A 16775-nucleotide genomic window follows, 5' to 3' on the forward strand; every position below is an offset into this window, starting at 1 on the left:
GTTCTCTATCACATTGAGTAGTAGAGCATACTACTTAAACCAACACCAGATATCCACTCATTCACCTGTCTTTATACCCAGGCTCTCAAACTTGTTTCTACCTCTGCCCTCTGTCTTTCCCAAGCATGTTTAAATTCCTCCACCTCTTCTGCTAGAAGGTTGTTTCAGGCCCTATCATCTTCCTTTTTGGTTCTTACAAGTCTGACTTCATGCACTCTCCATGCATTCTCCAGGCTCCCTCCCTATTTCTTTTTACCAAGCTTTGTAACAATCCAAACAGCCACCAGAGCTATAGAGGCTGTTGTCTGAAACATCTGGTCAACCCATGTTAAGGTTATAACCATAGCTGCTTCATGCAGGTTACATCTGTCACCTTGGAAGCCTGATGCATCTGTACCACCATTCTCTGCTCTTTAATTTCTAATCTTCTCTCTTCTTGTGGGCTTGAATAAAACGCTTATTCCCTGTATGTACCCGGATCAGTCCAGACTGTGGGTTATGCCTCCCTTTCAGCAGATGGAGACAGAGAAAAACTTGAAGGGCACCCTCACTTAACCTACTGTGCCTCCTGCGTCCCTTCAGTATTTCTCTGTCTCCAGCAGATGGAGGTGGTGCAAACCCTGCAGTCTTGCTCTGGTTCTTGGGTTTAGGCTATTTCCCTTTAAAAAACCAAAGAAGCAAACTTTATAGCTCTGAATCAAGCAGGCAGAAAGGAAAAAAAAAAAAAAAAGAGAAGACACAGGAGTAACTTTCCAGTCCTCCCAGGGGATTGGCAGATCATGCAGGGTCATCCCCCCTGGTTGCAGGCTTTGGAGCTGGGGTTGGTTACCCCGCGGGGCTCCAGCCAGGTAAGGAGCCGGGGGAGAGATTACCGGTGGTCCGGTCCCTCTCTTACCCCATGGCAATCTCCCGATTTAAAAAAAAACAAAAAACGAGCAGCCTGTTGGAGTTATTTTCTGGTCGGCTGCAATTTTGCCGCGTTTTCGGGCTCCCTGCCGTTCCCTCTTGCCGCGATTTCGATGTTTTTTGAGCGCACACGATGCCGTGGCCATCTTTGTGTGCTGCCTGCGAAGAGTCCTCGATGCTCTCCCAGTCAGGCATTTGCTCCCACTGCCTTCCTGGAGGGGAAGGCAGCTCTTTTTTACAGCAGCAGCTTCAGCAAAGCCCCGAGGTGCATTTAAAAGATCTGCACCTCGGTAGCCTCAGGCTGACCCGTTCCTTCTCAGCGTGGGAACGGCAGCCATTTTGAATACTTTTGCTGAAGCTCAGGCAAGAGTTATGGGGGCAAGGGAGCTTCCTCCAGCGCTGTCTCCGGTCCCTGCCAGTCCTGATGATCCCTCAGATGTGGACTAGGACATTTTTCAGGAGGATCCCGATTCCCCAGGTGAGGATGAGGTCAGTCCTAATCCTTTTTCATTGGATTTTGTCCTCCTTATGCATAAGGCTTTTTTAGCTTCACGGTCTCCACAGAGTGATGCTTTGCCTTTGAGACCTCCGCAGGGACCGCCCCCCAGGGTTGCCAAGCATCCGAATGTGCCCGCGTCTCTGCGGGTTGCAAAGTTGAGGGGCTCCATGGCTTCAAGCGGTTCGGCCCCTCCAGAGGTTCCGGGCAGTGGGGCTGCGGACGCAGTGGCTTCCCCTTTCTCTCCTGCAGGCGGGGGATCTGTAGAGGAACAGGGGAAGCAGGCTCCCTTGGATGGAGATGACCCTAAAGTGGTCAGTCTGTTCCAAAGGGAGGAGTTGGAACCGCTCATTCCCTAGATCCTCTCAGAGCTTGGAGTGGAGCTCCCTCCTCATGCTAGGCCGCAGGATTCTGTGGACCCGGTCCTGGCGGGGTTGCGAGCATCGACCCAAGCTTTTCCCTTCCATCCCATGCTTCAGCAGCTGATGACCCAAGAGTGGGACGCTCCAGATGCTGGCTTGCGGGTTGGTCGGGCTATGGATAAGCTTTATCCTTTTGCTCGAGGAGTCTCTGGAGCTCCTGTGGTCCCCCAAAGTAGACGCTTCAGTATCAGCTGTTACGAAGCGGACCACAATTCCGGTCGCAGGATCAGCGGCTCTCAAGGATCTTCAGGATTGGAAGCTGGAAGTCCTTCTTAAACGCATCTTTGAGGTTTCAACCCTAGGTATCCGAGCGGCGGTGTGTAGCAGTTACATGCTGCGGGCGAGCCAGCGCTGGGTCCAACAATTGCTAACGTCCAGAGATCTCCCTCCGGGTGAGGCAGAACAAGTGGAACGCTTAGAGGCCGCGGTGGCATATGACACTGATGCACTGTATGACCTCCTCCGCACTTCCTCTCGCACCATGTCATTGGCAGTATCGGCGAGGCGTCTCCTGTGGTTGCGTAACTGGTCAGCAGATGTGTCATCCAAGGCTCAGCTTGGGGCTCTGTCGTTTAAAGGGGGGTTTTCTCTTTGGTGAGGATTTGGAGCAGTTGATAAAGACCTTGGGTGAAAATAAGGTTCACAAGTTGCCAGAGGACAGACCGAAACCTTCCAGAGGTTTTCAGTCATCCCGCTTACGCTTTCGGGGGCAGCATAGGTTTCGGCAGAGCCGGCAGCAGCTGGCAGGGCAGCAACATCCTGTGGCCAGGCCCCAATCCTGGAACACTTCCTTTTGAGGCTGCAGACCCTCCCAGGAGGGAGGATCTTCCTCCTCCAAAACTCCTCAATGAGATAAGGCCGGCTCATCCCTCAAGTTGGGGATCACTTATCCCAATTCCACAAGGCATGGGCTAGAATTACTTCCGATCAGCTAAGCATTATAGAACACAGCTACACTTTGGAATTTGCTCGGCCTCTCAAAGATTTCTTCCTAATATCCCGCTGCGGAGCACGGGCCAAGAGGCAAATTATTTGTCAGACCCTCAACCACCTACTGTCTCTCGGGGCAGTGAAGCCGGTCCCTCTGGAGCACTGGAAGATGGGGATATACTCCATCTACTTTTCAGTCCCAAAGAAGGAGGGATCCTTCCAGCCTATTTTGGATCTCAAGAAGATAAACAAGACTCTCAAGGTGCTGCATTTCTGCATGGAAACTCTGCACTCGGTGATTGCGGCAGTCTGGAAGGGCGAGTTTTTAGCTTCTCTGGATCTAATGGAGGCATACTTGCACATACCCATTTGCGAAGATCAGCAAATGTTTCTTCACTTCATGGACCTGGGAATGCATTTCCAATTCTGCGCTCTACCGTTCAGTCTTGCTACTGCCCCCCCACCCCCCCCCGTACATTCATCAAGATCATGATGGTAGTAGCAGTGGCCCTGCAGAGACAAGGCCTTCTCATTCATCCCTGCTTGGACGACTGGCTCATCAGGGCAAAGTGAAGGGATCATTGCGTAGAAGCTATCAGCAAGGTGGCCAGTATCCTGGAATCGCTCGGCTGGGTGATCAATCAGGCCAAAAGCAACTTTGTCCCTTTTCAGATAATGGACTTCCTGGGAGCCCGGTTCTATACTAGTGTCCGGAAAGTTTTTCTCCTGCCGGACCAATTGACCAGATTGATGGAGCAGGTTCGTCACTTATTGTTGCTTCCGCTGCCCAAAGCCTGGGACTACCTTCAGGACCTCGGCTCCATGGCATCTACTCTGGAGGAGGTTCCCTGGGCTTTTGCTCATATGAGACCATTACAAACAGCGTTGCTTTCCCGGTGGGATCCCAAGTCTGAGGAGTTCTAGTTCCCTCTACTACTCACTGATCACGCCAGGTCCAGTCTTAAGTTGTGCGGGCAAAGCCACCACCCATCTCGAGGGGTGGATCTGGAAGTTCCGAGCTGGATAGTGGTGACCATGGATGCCAGTCTCTCCAGCTGGGGAGCTGTCTGCCAGTCTAATTCAGTTCAGGGCAGCTGGTCGATCAATCGTCTGGAAACCAAAGCAGTCCAACTGGCTACGCAATCAGGTGGTCCGCATCCTGTCCGACAATGCAACGACTGTGGCCTACATCAACAGTCAAGGAGGCACCAGAAGTCAAGCTGTAGCAGACGAGGCAGAGCAGCTCATGGCTTGGGCGGAAGAAAATATTGTGCTGCTAGCAGCATCTCACATCACTGGGAAGGACAACATACAAGCGGACTTCCTAAGTCGGAAGGGCATAGATCCAGGAGAGTGGGATATTTTGGACCAAGCAATGAATCTAATTTCCCACAGGTGGGGGGACTCCCTGCATGGACTTGATCGCGACGCAGGACAATGCCAAGGCTCCTCGTTTCTTCAGTCGCAGAAGAGATCACGGCGCAGAGGGGGGTCGATGTACTAGTACTTCCCTGGCCAACCACAGTTCTCCTGTACGTGTTTCCTCCTTGGCCGCTGGTGGGCAAAGTTCTTCGCAGGATAGAAGTTCACCCAGGGAGCGTGGTTCTAGTGACTGCAGAATGGCCCCGACGTCCGCGGTTCACGGATCTAGTCAATCTGGTGGTGAACGGGCCACTATGATTCGGACATCTTCATCAAGATCCTATATTTTTCGAACCAGGCAGATTGCTTTTGTCTAGTGGCCTGGCTTTTGAAAGGAGGAGATTGAGGAAAAAAAGGGTATTTGGAGGAAGTTATTACTATGCTGCTGCAAGCCAGAAAAATGTCTACCTCTCTCTTTCTCATATTGTCAGGGTGTGGAGAGTTTTTGAGACGTGGTGTCGTGAACGAGAGATTATTCCCAGACATGCTTCTATTGCTCAGATGTTAATTTTTTTGGGGTTTTTTTTTTTTTTGCAAAATGGCTTAGTTAAGGGCTTGTCTTTTAATTCCCTCTGGGTATAGGTAGCAGCCCTAGGCACTCTGGTTGGCAGCTCGGTAGCGTCTCATCTGGATGTGGTGTGTTTCCTCAGAGGAGTAAGGCTCTTGAAGCCCCCCTTCCGTCTTGTATGTCCGTCGTGGAGTCTTGTGCGATCTGCCATTTGAACCCATTGAAAAGGCAACATTAAAGGACCTCACGTTGAAAACGGTGTTTTTAGTGGCTATTTGCTCAGCTCGCAGAATCTCGAATTACAGGCTCTCTCTTGTAGGGAACCCTTTTTGAGAATTTCTGATTCAGGAGTTTCACTCCGAACAGTCCCGTCCTTTTTGCCAAAGGTGGTCTCAACCTTTCATTTAAGTCAGTCAGTTGAGTTTCCGTCCTTTCCTAATTTATCAGCCGACGCCCTGCAATTTAAGAGAGCTTCGTCGTTTGGATGTCCGATCGCTACTATACTATTTGGAAGTCACGAATTCTTTCAGACTATCAGATCATTTATTTGTCCTTTGGAGCGGACCCAAGAGAGGTCAGAAAGCTTCTAAGCCAACGATTGCACCCTGGTTGAAAGAGGCTATTTCATCTGCTTACATTTGTAAAGGTCGACCCGTTCCTGAGGGCCTAAAAGCCCATTCTATTCGCTTTCAAGTGGCTTCTTGGGCCGAATGCAGTTGGTGTCGCCTCAAGAGATTTGTAGAGCTGCTACTTGGAAGACACTCACACATTTGCTCGCCACTACCACTTGGACGTTCAGGCTCCAGAAAGCTGCAATTTTGGCAGTGGCGTGCTGCGCGCGGGACTTGCAAGGTCCCACCCAGTTTAGGGAAACTTTGGTACATCCCACAGTCTGGACTGATCCGGGTACGTACAGGGAAAAGAAGATTGGTTCTTACCTGCTAATTTTCGTTCCTGTAGTACCACGGATCAGTCCAGATACCCGCCCTAGGATTGGAAGTGGGTAGCATTGGGAGTGGATATTTCAAGAGTCCGTGTGCGCAAATTCCGGTTTTTATTGCAGCACACTAAAGATTGTTTTCAATGTTATACTTTTATTATTGCAGTTCTGTTATTGTTTGATTTGTTGCTATTACGATTAACTATTATTCTGCTTGGTTAATCTATATACTGAAGGGATGCAGGAGGCACACCAGGTTAAGTGAGGGTGCCCTTCAAGTTTTTCTCTCTCCCTGCTGGCAGGGAGGCATAACCCATAGTCTGGACTGATCCGTGGTACTACAGGAATGAAAATTAGCAGGTAAGAACCAATTTTCTTATACTGGCAGCTAAAAGATCTTTATTCAAGGAAATGGGATATCCCAGGTGTGTGCAGGTCACCTGAACAGTCAAGGAGCGATACAGACTCTGAGATTGTTACTGATACAGTAGGTTAAACAGGTCATCACCTCTAATTTGCATACCTCTGAGTTAGCTACTTAGTTAACATTTGGTGTGGATAGGCAGATTAGGTAGACCATGTGGTCTTTTTCTGCTGTCCTGTTTCTATGTAATTGTTTCCCATTTAAAAAAAAAAAAAAGGGCTAGTTTTGGGTTAGTTTTGAAGTGGCTTTGAGCTATAAATTTAGCCAATATCTGGCAGCTGTGCTCTGAGCTGAGAATTCACTGCCCTTGCAGAAGGGAAAATTGAGCCTTCTCTTTCTACCATTCTTAGCGCTTCTGGATGCATTTCTGAAAAGAGAGGCTGTTTGGAGAGTCCCTATTAGCAAGTCTTTGCTTGAGAACTGCTTTGATGTCTTTTATTAAAGAACTGTTTTATATGGTTCTTTTAATGAAAGGATGCTAAAATGCTTTACAGTTTAATATTTCAGAAACATGCTGTCAGCAGTTGAATAAATATTCTGTTCACCAGTTTGTGTCTGATTTACTTGACAGTGTGTGATAGGAGCAAAGAGAAGTAACAGTGATTTCACTTCTGTTACTGTTGAGTGCAGCTGGATAAACTAACACAGAGAGGGAAGCAGCTATTTGCCCCAAGGTCTCACGGAAAGTGAATTTCAGAACCAGGAGTATCAGTGAGGCCCAAGAAGTCTGTGGCGTACCCCAAGTCACACAGAGGGTCAGTGGGACTAATGCTTGGGGGTAGGAGACTCCAGTATTTGAATGCTACCAACCGGCCTTGTTTTCAGGCTACCCACAATGAACGTACATGGGTTAGATTTGCGTGTAAGGTATGGAAATCTATCTAATGCAGGGGTGGGCAATTCCGGTCCTCGAGGGCTGCAAACCAGTCGGGTTTTCAGGATATCCTTAATGAATATGCATGAGAGAGACCTGCATACACACTGCCTCAGTTGTATGCAAATCTATTTCATGCATATTCATTAGGGGTATCCTGAAAACCCGACTGGTTTGCAGCCCTCGAGGACCGGAATTGCCCACCCCTGATCTAATGAATAGTCCTTGTGTATATCCTGAAAAGCAGACCTGTTGGTGCAACTCAGGGACCGGAGTTGCCGCCTCCTGTTCCAGATCAAAATTTGTCATCAACATCACTGCAGTCCCTTTCGGCATCTGTTTCTTTTGTTGGGAGGTTTAGCCCTTCCTGTTGGGCCAGCTTTGTCTCTGGGATGGGATCGAGTGGCAGGGCATTTAATCCCCAAAATATTACACACACTTTAAATCTCAGCCAAAAGGCCAAGGCAGTACCATTCTCGGATCAGGATTCAAAGCTTATATTGCATCTTGGCCAGAAAGACTGAGAATCAGGTGCTGCAGTCGGGCTAAAGGATCAGAATTCACAGGCGAGAGGGTCCTCCCACCACCACCTCTGGAGTCATCTGTCCACCAAGGTTCAGGCCTTGCCTCTGTTGGAGACGAGGGCAGTGGTCACAGATGCCCATGATCCACCTTCTCTTTTGCATGAGACTAAAGTGTCTGAACACTAACACAACACATCCTAGAACCGCCAAGATTTTCTGAAACTGCACAAAAGGATATTGGGAATGGACTAGACAGCCTTACCTCATAAAACCTTCACAGCCATAAATTCACTTGAGCTGGAGAAAAGTTGTGGAACAATATTGTCATTTATTCAGCATGTCTGGGAGCAGAAGTACCACATATTGGGACCTCTGGCCTCTAGAAGGTTGATAGGTAGACACTAGAGGCCAGAGGTCCCGATATGTGGTACTTCTGCTCCCAGACATGCTGAATAAATGACAATGGCATCCACTTCTCGCACAAACCCCATTACCCTCTCCAGCTGAAGCAAATCTGTGGATATTCTGATGCTGCATTTGCAGCAGGATTATGGCAGCACTTTGTGTGGGCAAATTCTCCTGCTCTCCTGAACACAGAGTTTTATCAAGTTTCAGGGCATAGAACTTGTGACCGATGCTTTATTATTCACCAGTCAAAGCAGATCCCATCTCCCTTGTCCCTTTAGTGGCAGTTTCTGAGTAATAACAAAGCCTGTTGTGTCAGGTTGTTTGTCTTTTAAATTAACCACAATTCTGCATATGGGTTTGTGTAAATGTTGACACGGCATCCTTTGGTAAAGTTTTGTTACACACACTCACACAGCTTTAAAGTGAGACATCCTGGAAAGTAGTGCATTTACACACCCGTCTCCATGAAAACAACCTGGGCCAGGTATACTGTGAGGAATACATCGGGCCCTGTACCTCAGAAAGTTGGGTTACATAGTTTAATTTCACAAAATATATGTTCTGGATGCATTCTTATTTGTTCAGTTACCGAGTTCAAAGGAAAAAGCAGAGCCGGGCCCAGTTTGCGCTTTACCTCCTCCCAGTTCTCCCTGTCAGAGCAGGGACTCGATGATAAATTGTCCCCTTACAAATGTTAGAAGAACTGAGACAGCCAGGCATGCCTGACTCTGCTTTCCCACACCAAGCTTTGCTCTCCATATCCTCCCCCCCCCCCCCCCCCCCCAAATACGCACACGTGCCTCACGTAAGGGGGTTATGCACGAGAAAGCGCGTTCTGTCCGTGTGCGAGCGCCATACGCTGGAGCCTGGGGAAGGGGACGATCACAGGCCATCTTTATCCATGCATCAGATCCTGGGCCCCGCACGCTATCACCTGCCAAGCAGCAGCAAAAGATGAGCTGCCCAGCTCCATAGGAAGGCTTTTTTTTTATTTTGGTCAACAGTTTTCATGGACTTTCTGATGCTGATAGAAATACACTCTCCATCCTTTGTCTGGTCTTCTCTCTTTTTTTTTTTTTCTTCCTTCTCATGCTGTCTTTGCGCTTTCTCCTTTTCTTTCCCTGTCACTCTTCTTCTCTTCCTAACATTCTCCCTACCTGCCATGCTTCTCATGATCCCTCCTAACCTCACTCTCTGCCTCCCTCTCCTTCACTACTTACTACCCCCTTTTTCTTTCTCCCTTCTCGTGGTGTGTTTTTCCCCCCCATCCACTTGCCCTAAAAAAGGGATAACACCAGCAGCACATCTGGCACCTCCAGCTTTCAGCACCCAGGCTCATCTCCTCTTCCCTCCCACAGCCGCGATCCTTTGAGTGCCAGCACGGTTGATTTTAGCCATTGGCACACGAGATTACAATTGCTGCCAATCAGACGGCAGCACAACATACAATGTTCGCTGTACGGCGAGCTAAGGGGCAGGGAACTGTTTTCCCCTGAGGACAATATTGCATGGCTAAACCACTTTCTGTATGTTTAGGCAGCTTTTTGCTCATTTTTCTGGAACATGACTGGTGCTTTTCAGGTCCAGACCTTGAATCCTTTTCAAAAATATCTAATTGCTGTTGTCCTTGGAGGCAGTCACCAGTTGTCTCCTTGAAGTTTATTGAACATACGTCTGGTTTTTAATGGTTAGTCAGAGGGTTTTTATGTACAGCTTGTTTGATGTACTTCTGCTTGGACACGTCCAGTTTTGAATCTGTTGGTGGCATTAATGATGGGAATGTATTTTCTAACCTTTGGTAACTCGTCATTGCTGGCTTTTCTCTCCTTCCACAGGTCGATCTGTCTAATTTGTCACCAGAGGAGCGTTGGAGGTGAGTAGCTTTGGGAATGCTGTGCCTGCCATCAGTAATAATGAAGTCTAATCTTATTTCTTAGGTTTATCTAAATATCAAACAAAGCATGGGTCTAAGGGATAAAGCTCAGTGAACTGAATACAAAAATATCCATGCAACTAATCGTCTTAGTCATTCCTCAGTGCTGGCATCTGCTGACTGGATCTAGGGTTCATGAGTGCTAAGGGTCCGGAAGGAATTGCAGTCTGTGGCTGCTGGCCAACAACTGTCACGGCAATGGCCAGGTTACAGAAGGTTATAACAATAGTGCGAGTGTCCCAGATTGAAAGAAAGGGTCGTGGTGCCGCAGCCAACTAAAGTAAAGGCCTCTTCCAATTGAACCAGAAGCCCATTGGAGCAGGCAGAAGCTGTCAGGCTGAAAATGCAGAATTGCATGTTCCTGTTCATACCCAGATCATTCCAGCCTCCTGGGTTTATGCTTCCCTTCCAGCAGATGGAGACAGGGAAAGTTGCACTGGCATATAATCCGGAGTACCACCTGCAGTTGCCCAGTATTTTTCTGTCTCCAGCAGATGGTGGAGGTGCAATCCCTGCAGTCTTTTTAAAAAAAAAGAGAAAAAAAATTGCAAACTGGTAGATTTATCCTCCCAGGAGGTGTGTAGGCCCTGGTGGGGCTATCTCTCCTGCTGTTGAGTACGAGCAGGGGTTCGGGGATCCTGATTTAGCTCATTCTTTCGCCACCCAAGTGGGTGACGGCTGGTGGGTCTGGCTCCTTCCCTTCCTTCCCCCAGGAGAGCAAATTGAAGCCCAGCAGCTCGCCTGTCAGGGAAGTATTTTCTTTTCCTTCTGGCTCAGTAAAGATTATTAAAGAGGCGGTTAAAAAAAACCAAACAAAAAACAGCATCGAGCAGGAGAGTGGCGAGTGGCTGGTAGGGCTGCAAGGGGTTTTCTTTCAGCGGTGAAGTTACTTGCCCGCAGTGGTGCCGTTGTTTGACGCACGTCGGGCCTAGTGGAGGTCAGTGTACCGCATGGCGCACGGTAGTGCGTGCAGTTCATGCTGCGATGCACATGCTCGTTTTTCGAGCACCAGACTCTGCTCCTGCTGCCTCTCCAGGGGAAAGGGTGGGTTGGGACTGCCAGATGCCGTGTCTGAGTGGCAGCCTAGAGGGAAATAAGGCGCAGGAGTGCTTGGCAAGTCTGCGCCCCCTCCCCTGCCTTGTGCAGAAAAGGCAGCCATGTTGTCCGAAGCGGATGGCCCATTGGGACTCTCAGATGGGGGTTGACTATCTCTCTCTCTCTCTCCGTTATTGCCAGTGAGCCATAATGTAATGCACCGCAGAGAATCCAATTCCGACAGAGGGGGTCCCGCCAGAGTTGGGTTGGAGGAGCCTGCTCCTTTCTCCACAGAATTGGTCGTCCTATTACACTAAGCTTATTTGGCATGGAAGGAGGCTGGTAAACCGACAGACCCCATTCAGAAGTTGGATGCTACGTGGCCAGCTAAGAGGCTGGCAAGCTCTGGGGGTCCGGTTTCACAGAAGACGCCTAGGATCCTCAGGATGAGGACAGGGCTGAGTGGTCCAGATATAGATTCTGATGAGTCAGAAGAGGCTCCACAGGTCCCTGATGTTCCAGGGCTCGGCAACGATCCGGCTGTACCCAATACTAACCCAGATGCTCCAGATCTGGATTGACAGGGTTTGATCCGGTGGCTGAAGGGGATGAGCCTAAGGTTGTATGGTTATTTCATAAAGAGGAGTTGTGGCCCCTAATTCCTCATGTTCTGGGGGAGCTTGGGATCAAAGTACCTCCGGAGGAATCTGATCAAGAGGGTGTGGATCCAGTCACGGATGGCTTGAGGGGTCCAGCGAAAGCTTTCCTTTTTCACAAGTCTGAAGAAACTCATCAGGGAGTGGGACACCCTCTCAAGGTAGGCTGGGCGAGGCCAAGTTGTATCTTTTGCCTGAGAATACTCTGAAATTGGCGATTCCTAACGTGGACGAATCTGTATCTGCGGTCGCTAAGAAGACCACTATTCCTGTAGCTGGTTCGGCGGCACTGAAGGACATGCAGGATAGAAAGTTGGAAATTCATCTTAAGAATATATTTGAGCATAAGGGCTGCTGTGCATTAGCTTCATGCAGAGGGCCAGTTTGTGCTGGATTCAGCAATTATGGCAACAAGGCCATTATCTCAGTCCGAGGCAAAGCAGGCAGACTGCCTGGAGGCAGCAGCTTATGTAGCAGTTGCCCTGTATAACCTCGTTAAAACGTCCTCCAGAGGTTTGATGACAGAGGGGTTAAAGGGGCTCTTAGGGAAGGTAAGGCCATTGCAGAAAGACTAAATGAATTCTTTGCTTCCATGTTTAGTAATGAGGATGTTGGGGAGATACCAGTTCCGAAGATGGTTTTCAGGGGTGATGAGTCAGATGAACTGAACGAAATCACTGTGAACCTGGAAGATGTAGTAGGTCAGATTGACAAACTAAAGAGTAGCAAATCACCTGGACCGGATAGTATGCATCCTAGGGTACTGAAGGAACTAAAAAATGAAATTTCTGATCTATTAGTTAAAATTTGTAACCTATCATTAAAATTATCCATTGTTCCTGAAGACTGGAGGGTGGCCAATGTAACCCCAATATTTAAAAAAGGCTCCATGGGTGATCCAGGTAACTATAGACCAGTGAGTCTGACTTCAGTGCCCGGAAAAATAGTGGAAACTATTCTCAAGATCAAAATCGTAGAGCATATAGAAAGACATGATTTAATGGAACACAGTCAACATGGATTTACCCAAGGGAAGTCTTGCCTAACAAATCTGCTTCATTTTTTTTGAAGGGGTTAATAAACGTGGATAAAGGTGAACTGGTAGATGTCGTGTATTTGGATTTTTAGAAGGCGTTTGACAAAGTCCTTCATGAGAGGCTTCTAAGAAAACTAAAAAGTTATGGGATAGGAGTAGGATTAAATGGTCAATTTTCTCAGTGGAAAAGGGTAAACAGTGGGCCGGCCTCACTTCATTGGGAAGATTTGGCTCCACAGAGCCCTGACCAAGGCCCTCTCTTCCAGACTGTCTGCCACCTTGAAAGGACTAGTTCCTCCTGTACTTGGACTGGTCCTTTTCAATATATATATATAAATGATCTGGAAAGGAATATGATGAGTGAGGTTATCAAATTTGCGGATGATACAAAATTATTCAGATTGTGATACATTACAGGAGGACATTTCAAGACTGGAAGATTGGGCATCCAAATGGCAGATGAAATTTAATGTGGATAAGTGCAAGGTGTTGCATATAGGGAAAAATAAACCTTGCTATAGTTACACGATGTTAGATTCCATATTAGGAGCTACCAACCAGGAAAAAGATCTAGGCATCATAGTGGATAATACTTTAAAATCATCAGCTCAGTGTGCTGCAGCAGTCAAAGCAAGCAGAATGTTAGGAATTATTAAGAAGGGAATGGTTAATAAAATGGAAAATGTCATAATGCCTCTATATTGCTCCATGGTGAGACCGCAACTGGAATACTGTGTACGATTCTGGTTGCCGCATTTCAGAAAAGATATAGTTGCAATGGAGAAGGTACAGAGAAGGGCAACCAAAATGATAAAGGGGATGGAACAACTCCCCTATGAGGAAAGGCTGAATAGGTTAGGGCTGTTCAGCTTGGAGAAGAGACGGCTAAAGGGGGATATGATAGAGGTCTTTAAGATCATGAGAGGTCTTGAACGAGTAGACGTGAATCGGTTATTTACACTTTCGAATAATAGAAGGACTAGGGGGCATTCCATGAAGTTAGCAAGTAGCACATTTAAGACTAATCAGAGAAAATTCTTTTTCACTCAGCGCACAATAAAGCTCTGGAATTTGTTGCCAGAGGATGTGGTTAGTGCAGTTAGTGTAGCTGGGTTCAAAAAAGGTTTGGATAAGTTCTTGGAGGAGAAGTCCATTAATGGCTATTAATCAAATTTACTTAGGGAATAGCCACTGCTATTAATTGCATCAGTGGCATGGGATCTTCTTAGTGTTTGGGTAATTGCCAGGTTCTTGTGGCCTGGTCTGGCCTCTGTTGGAAACAGGATGCTGGGCTTGATGGACCCTTAGTCTGACCCAGCATAGCAATTTCTTATGTTCTTATGATGTTTGCAGTATCATCCAGAAGGCTGCTTTGGTTGATGAACTGATCAGTGGATGTTTGGTCTAAGTCTTGTTTGGGAGCTTTACCTTCAAGGGAATGCTTCTATTTGGAGAAGACTTAAAGGAGCTTGTGAAACGTCTCGGGGAGAATAAAGGGCATAGGGTGCCGGAGGACAAGCCCCGGGGAAATAAGAGTTCCTTTACGGGGCGGCCCCGGTTTCAGTCTAATATTCAGTTTCAGTTGAGTAGACCTTCAGTGGGAGCTCAGCAGCAAGGTGCCAGGAGGCAGCAGTCTTGGAACTAGTCCTTTCAAGGTGGCAGACAGTCTGGAAGAGAGGGCCTTGGTCAGGGCTCTGTGGAGCCAAATCTTCCTAATGAAGTGAGGCCGGCCCATTCCTCTCTTCTTCTGACTGGAGGGTTCATGGCTCTTTTTTATGAGGAGTGGGCCAAGATCACGTCGGACCAGTGGATTCTCAGCGTGATAAAAGACGGCTACACATTATAATTTTCTTGTCCGCTGCGGGACTTGTTTATAGTTTCCCCTTGCGCTCTGTGCAAAAAGGAGATGGTTCAGGAAACTGTGGACCAATTGCAAGCTGTGGGAGCCGTAGCTCCCGTTCCATTGGGGGAACGAGGGACAGGAAGGTATTCCATATACTTCATGGTTCCAAAGAAGGAGGGATCCTTCCATCCAATTTTGGATCTAAAGAAGGGGAACATGGCTCTCAAGGTTCCTCGTTTTCGAATGGAAACTTTGCGCTCGGTGATTGCTTCTCGCGACTTGTCTGAAGTATACCTGCACATTCCAATCCACCCAGATCACCAGTAGTTTCTGCACTTCATGATCTCGGGAAACATTTTCAGTTTTGTGCCCTTCTGTTCAGATTGGCTACTGCGCTACGAATGTTGTTGTGGCAGCAGTGCTCAGGAAGAGGAGCATCTTGGTTCATCCATATCTGGACAACTGGCTCATTCGAGCGAAGTTGGAAGTCCTTGGAACTCAGGTGGTGGTTTAGGTCCTCCAACAGCTGAGGTCCCTAGGATGGGTGGTGAACCTGCCAAAAGAGTCATCTCTTCCCATATCAGGTACTGGACTACTTGGGCGAGCACTTCAACACCATGGTAGGAAATGTTTTCCTCACAGAGGAGCATATTCTCAAGCTGCAAATGCAGGTGCGCAGGCTTTTGGAAGTGGCAGTTCTCAGGGTCTGGGATTACCTTCAGGTGTTGGGCTGTATGGTCTCGACACTGGAATTGGTCCCATGGGTGTTTGCGCATATGAGGCCTCTGCATCTGTCTCTTCTTTCCCGATGGGACCCTTTCTTGGAGCAGTTTTATCTTCTATTGTCACTCGAGGAACCTGCCAGGTCCAGTCTCTCTTAGTGGCTCGGTCAAGAACAGTTGAGACGAGGAGTGGACTTGGAGGTTCCGGACTGGGTGGTAATTACCACCGATGCCAGTCTTTCTGACTGGGGGCAGTATGCCAGAATCAGTTGACCCAGGGGCAATTGTCCAAAGAAGAAAAGTCCTGGTCTGTCAATCGATTGGCGACGAGGGCAGTGAAGTGTACCTTGGTAGTATTTCTGCCTCTGAGCAGCTACTCTGTGCACATCCTGTCAGACAACGCGACCACAGTAGCTTACGTCAACTGCCAAGGGGGAAGCCAGGAGTTGAGCAGTGGCCCTGGAAGCGCAGGAGTTGTTTCTTTGGGCAGAGCGGTATCTATCGATGCTGGCATCATCTCACATCACCGTAATGGACAATGTGCAGGTGGATTTTCCCAGTTGCCAGAAGCTGGATCCCAGGGAGTGGGAGCTGTCAGACGAGGTGATGGCTCTGCTATTTTGCCGGTAGGGGACTCCTCGCCTGGCCTTGATGGTGAGCAAAAGTACGCCAAGGTGCCCCAGTTCTTCAGTCATAGAAGAGAGCACGGAGCAGAGGACGTAGATGCTCTGGTTCTGTCCTGGCCTTGAGGAATTCTTCTTTACATGTTTCCTCCGTGGCTCCAGGTGGGGAAACTGATATGGCAAATAGAAAATCATCCCAGAGAAGTGATTCTGGTGGCACCAGAGTGGCCAAGCTGCCCGTGGTTTGCGCACCTGGTCAACCTGGCAGTGGACGGTCCGTTCCGGTTCTCACATTTCCTGGGGCTACTGTGGCAAGGTGCAATATTTTCAGATTGGGAAGATCACTTCTGTCTTGTGACTTGGCTTTTGAGAGAAAAAGGATGTCATTTCCACCTTGTTGGAGGCTAGAAAGATGTCCACTTCGTTGTCATATGTAAGAGTCTGGAAGATCTTTGTCCTGGTGCATGGGTCAAGGAACAGTCTCAACGCAGGCCTTAATAGCCCACATCTTGGCTTTTTTGCAGAAAAGTTTGGTTAAAGGCTTGGCTTTTACCTCTCTTAAGGTTCGGGTTGTGACCGCGGGCTCTTTACGGGGCAAAGTGCGTGGAGTGGCCTTGGTGGACATGGTTCGCATTCTCCGAGAGGCGAATCATCTGTGGCCTCCTGAGTGGAAAATATGTCCCTCGAGGAAACTTAATATGGTCTTGCGAGGGTAGTGTGTAGCTCCTTTTGAACCTTTTGAGGAGAGCAACAGTAAAGGATCTCACTTTGAAGGTGATTTTACTGGTAGCTATTTTACCACCCGGGATCTCCGAACTGCAAGCATTTATCATGCAGGGACTCTTTTCTAAAGATTTCGGAATATCTTTGAGGACAGTGCCCTCTTCCCCCCTCCCCCCCCCCCCCCCCCCCCCCCATAATATGGTATCCGCTTTCTATTTGAATCAGACCGTGGAACTCCCAGCCTTTCCGGATTTGGATGCGGCAACTCCGTATACAAGGGTGTTAATGCTGGTTGGATGTGAAGACTGCTTTATTGCGTTACCTCCAGGTCACCAATTCTTTCAGGGTGT

The 16775-nt window shown here is 48.2% G+C and overlaps 1 protein-coding gene across 3 annotated transcripts in view; it reads left to right on the top strand.

Annotated features, from left to right (window-relative positions):
* RNF121 (ring finger protein 121) overlaps window positions 1–16775 on the top strand; it is a 96063-nt gene that overhangs the window by 5736 nt on the left and 73552 nt on the right. For all 3 annotated transcript variants that reach the window (XM_029602017.1, XM_029602019.1, XM_029602018.1), the window contains exon 2: window positions 9690–9727. In XM_029602017.1, the coding sequence (XP_029457877.1) occupies window positions 9690–9727 (38 nt within the window). The remainder of the gene's footprint in view (window positions 1–9689; window positions 9728–16775) is intronic.

This window comes from Rhinatrema bivittatum, chromosome 5 (genome assembly GCF_901001135.1).
Source record: "Rhinatrema bivittatum chromosome 5, aRhiBiv1.1, whole genome shotgun sequence".
NCBI classification, from domain to species: domain Eukaryota; kingdom Metazoa; phylum Chordata; class Amphibia; order Gymnophiona; family Rhinatrematidae; genus Rhinatrema; species Rhinatrema bivittatum.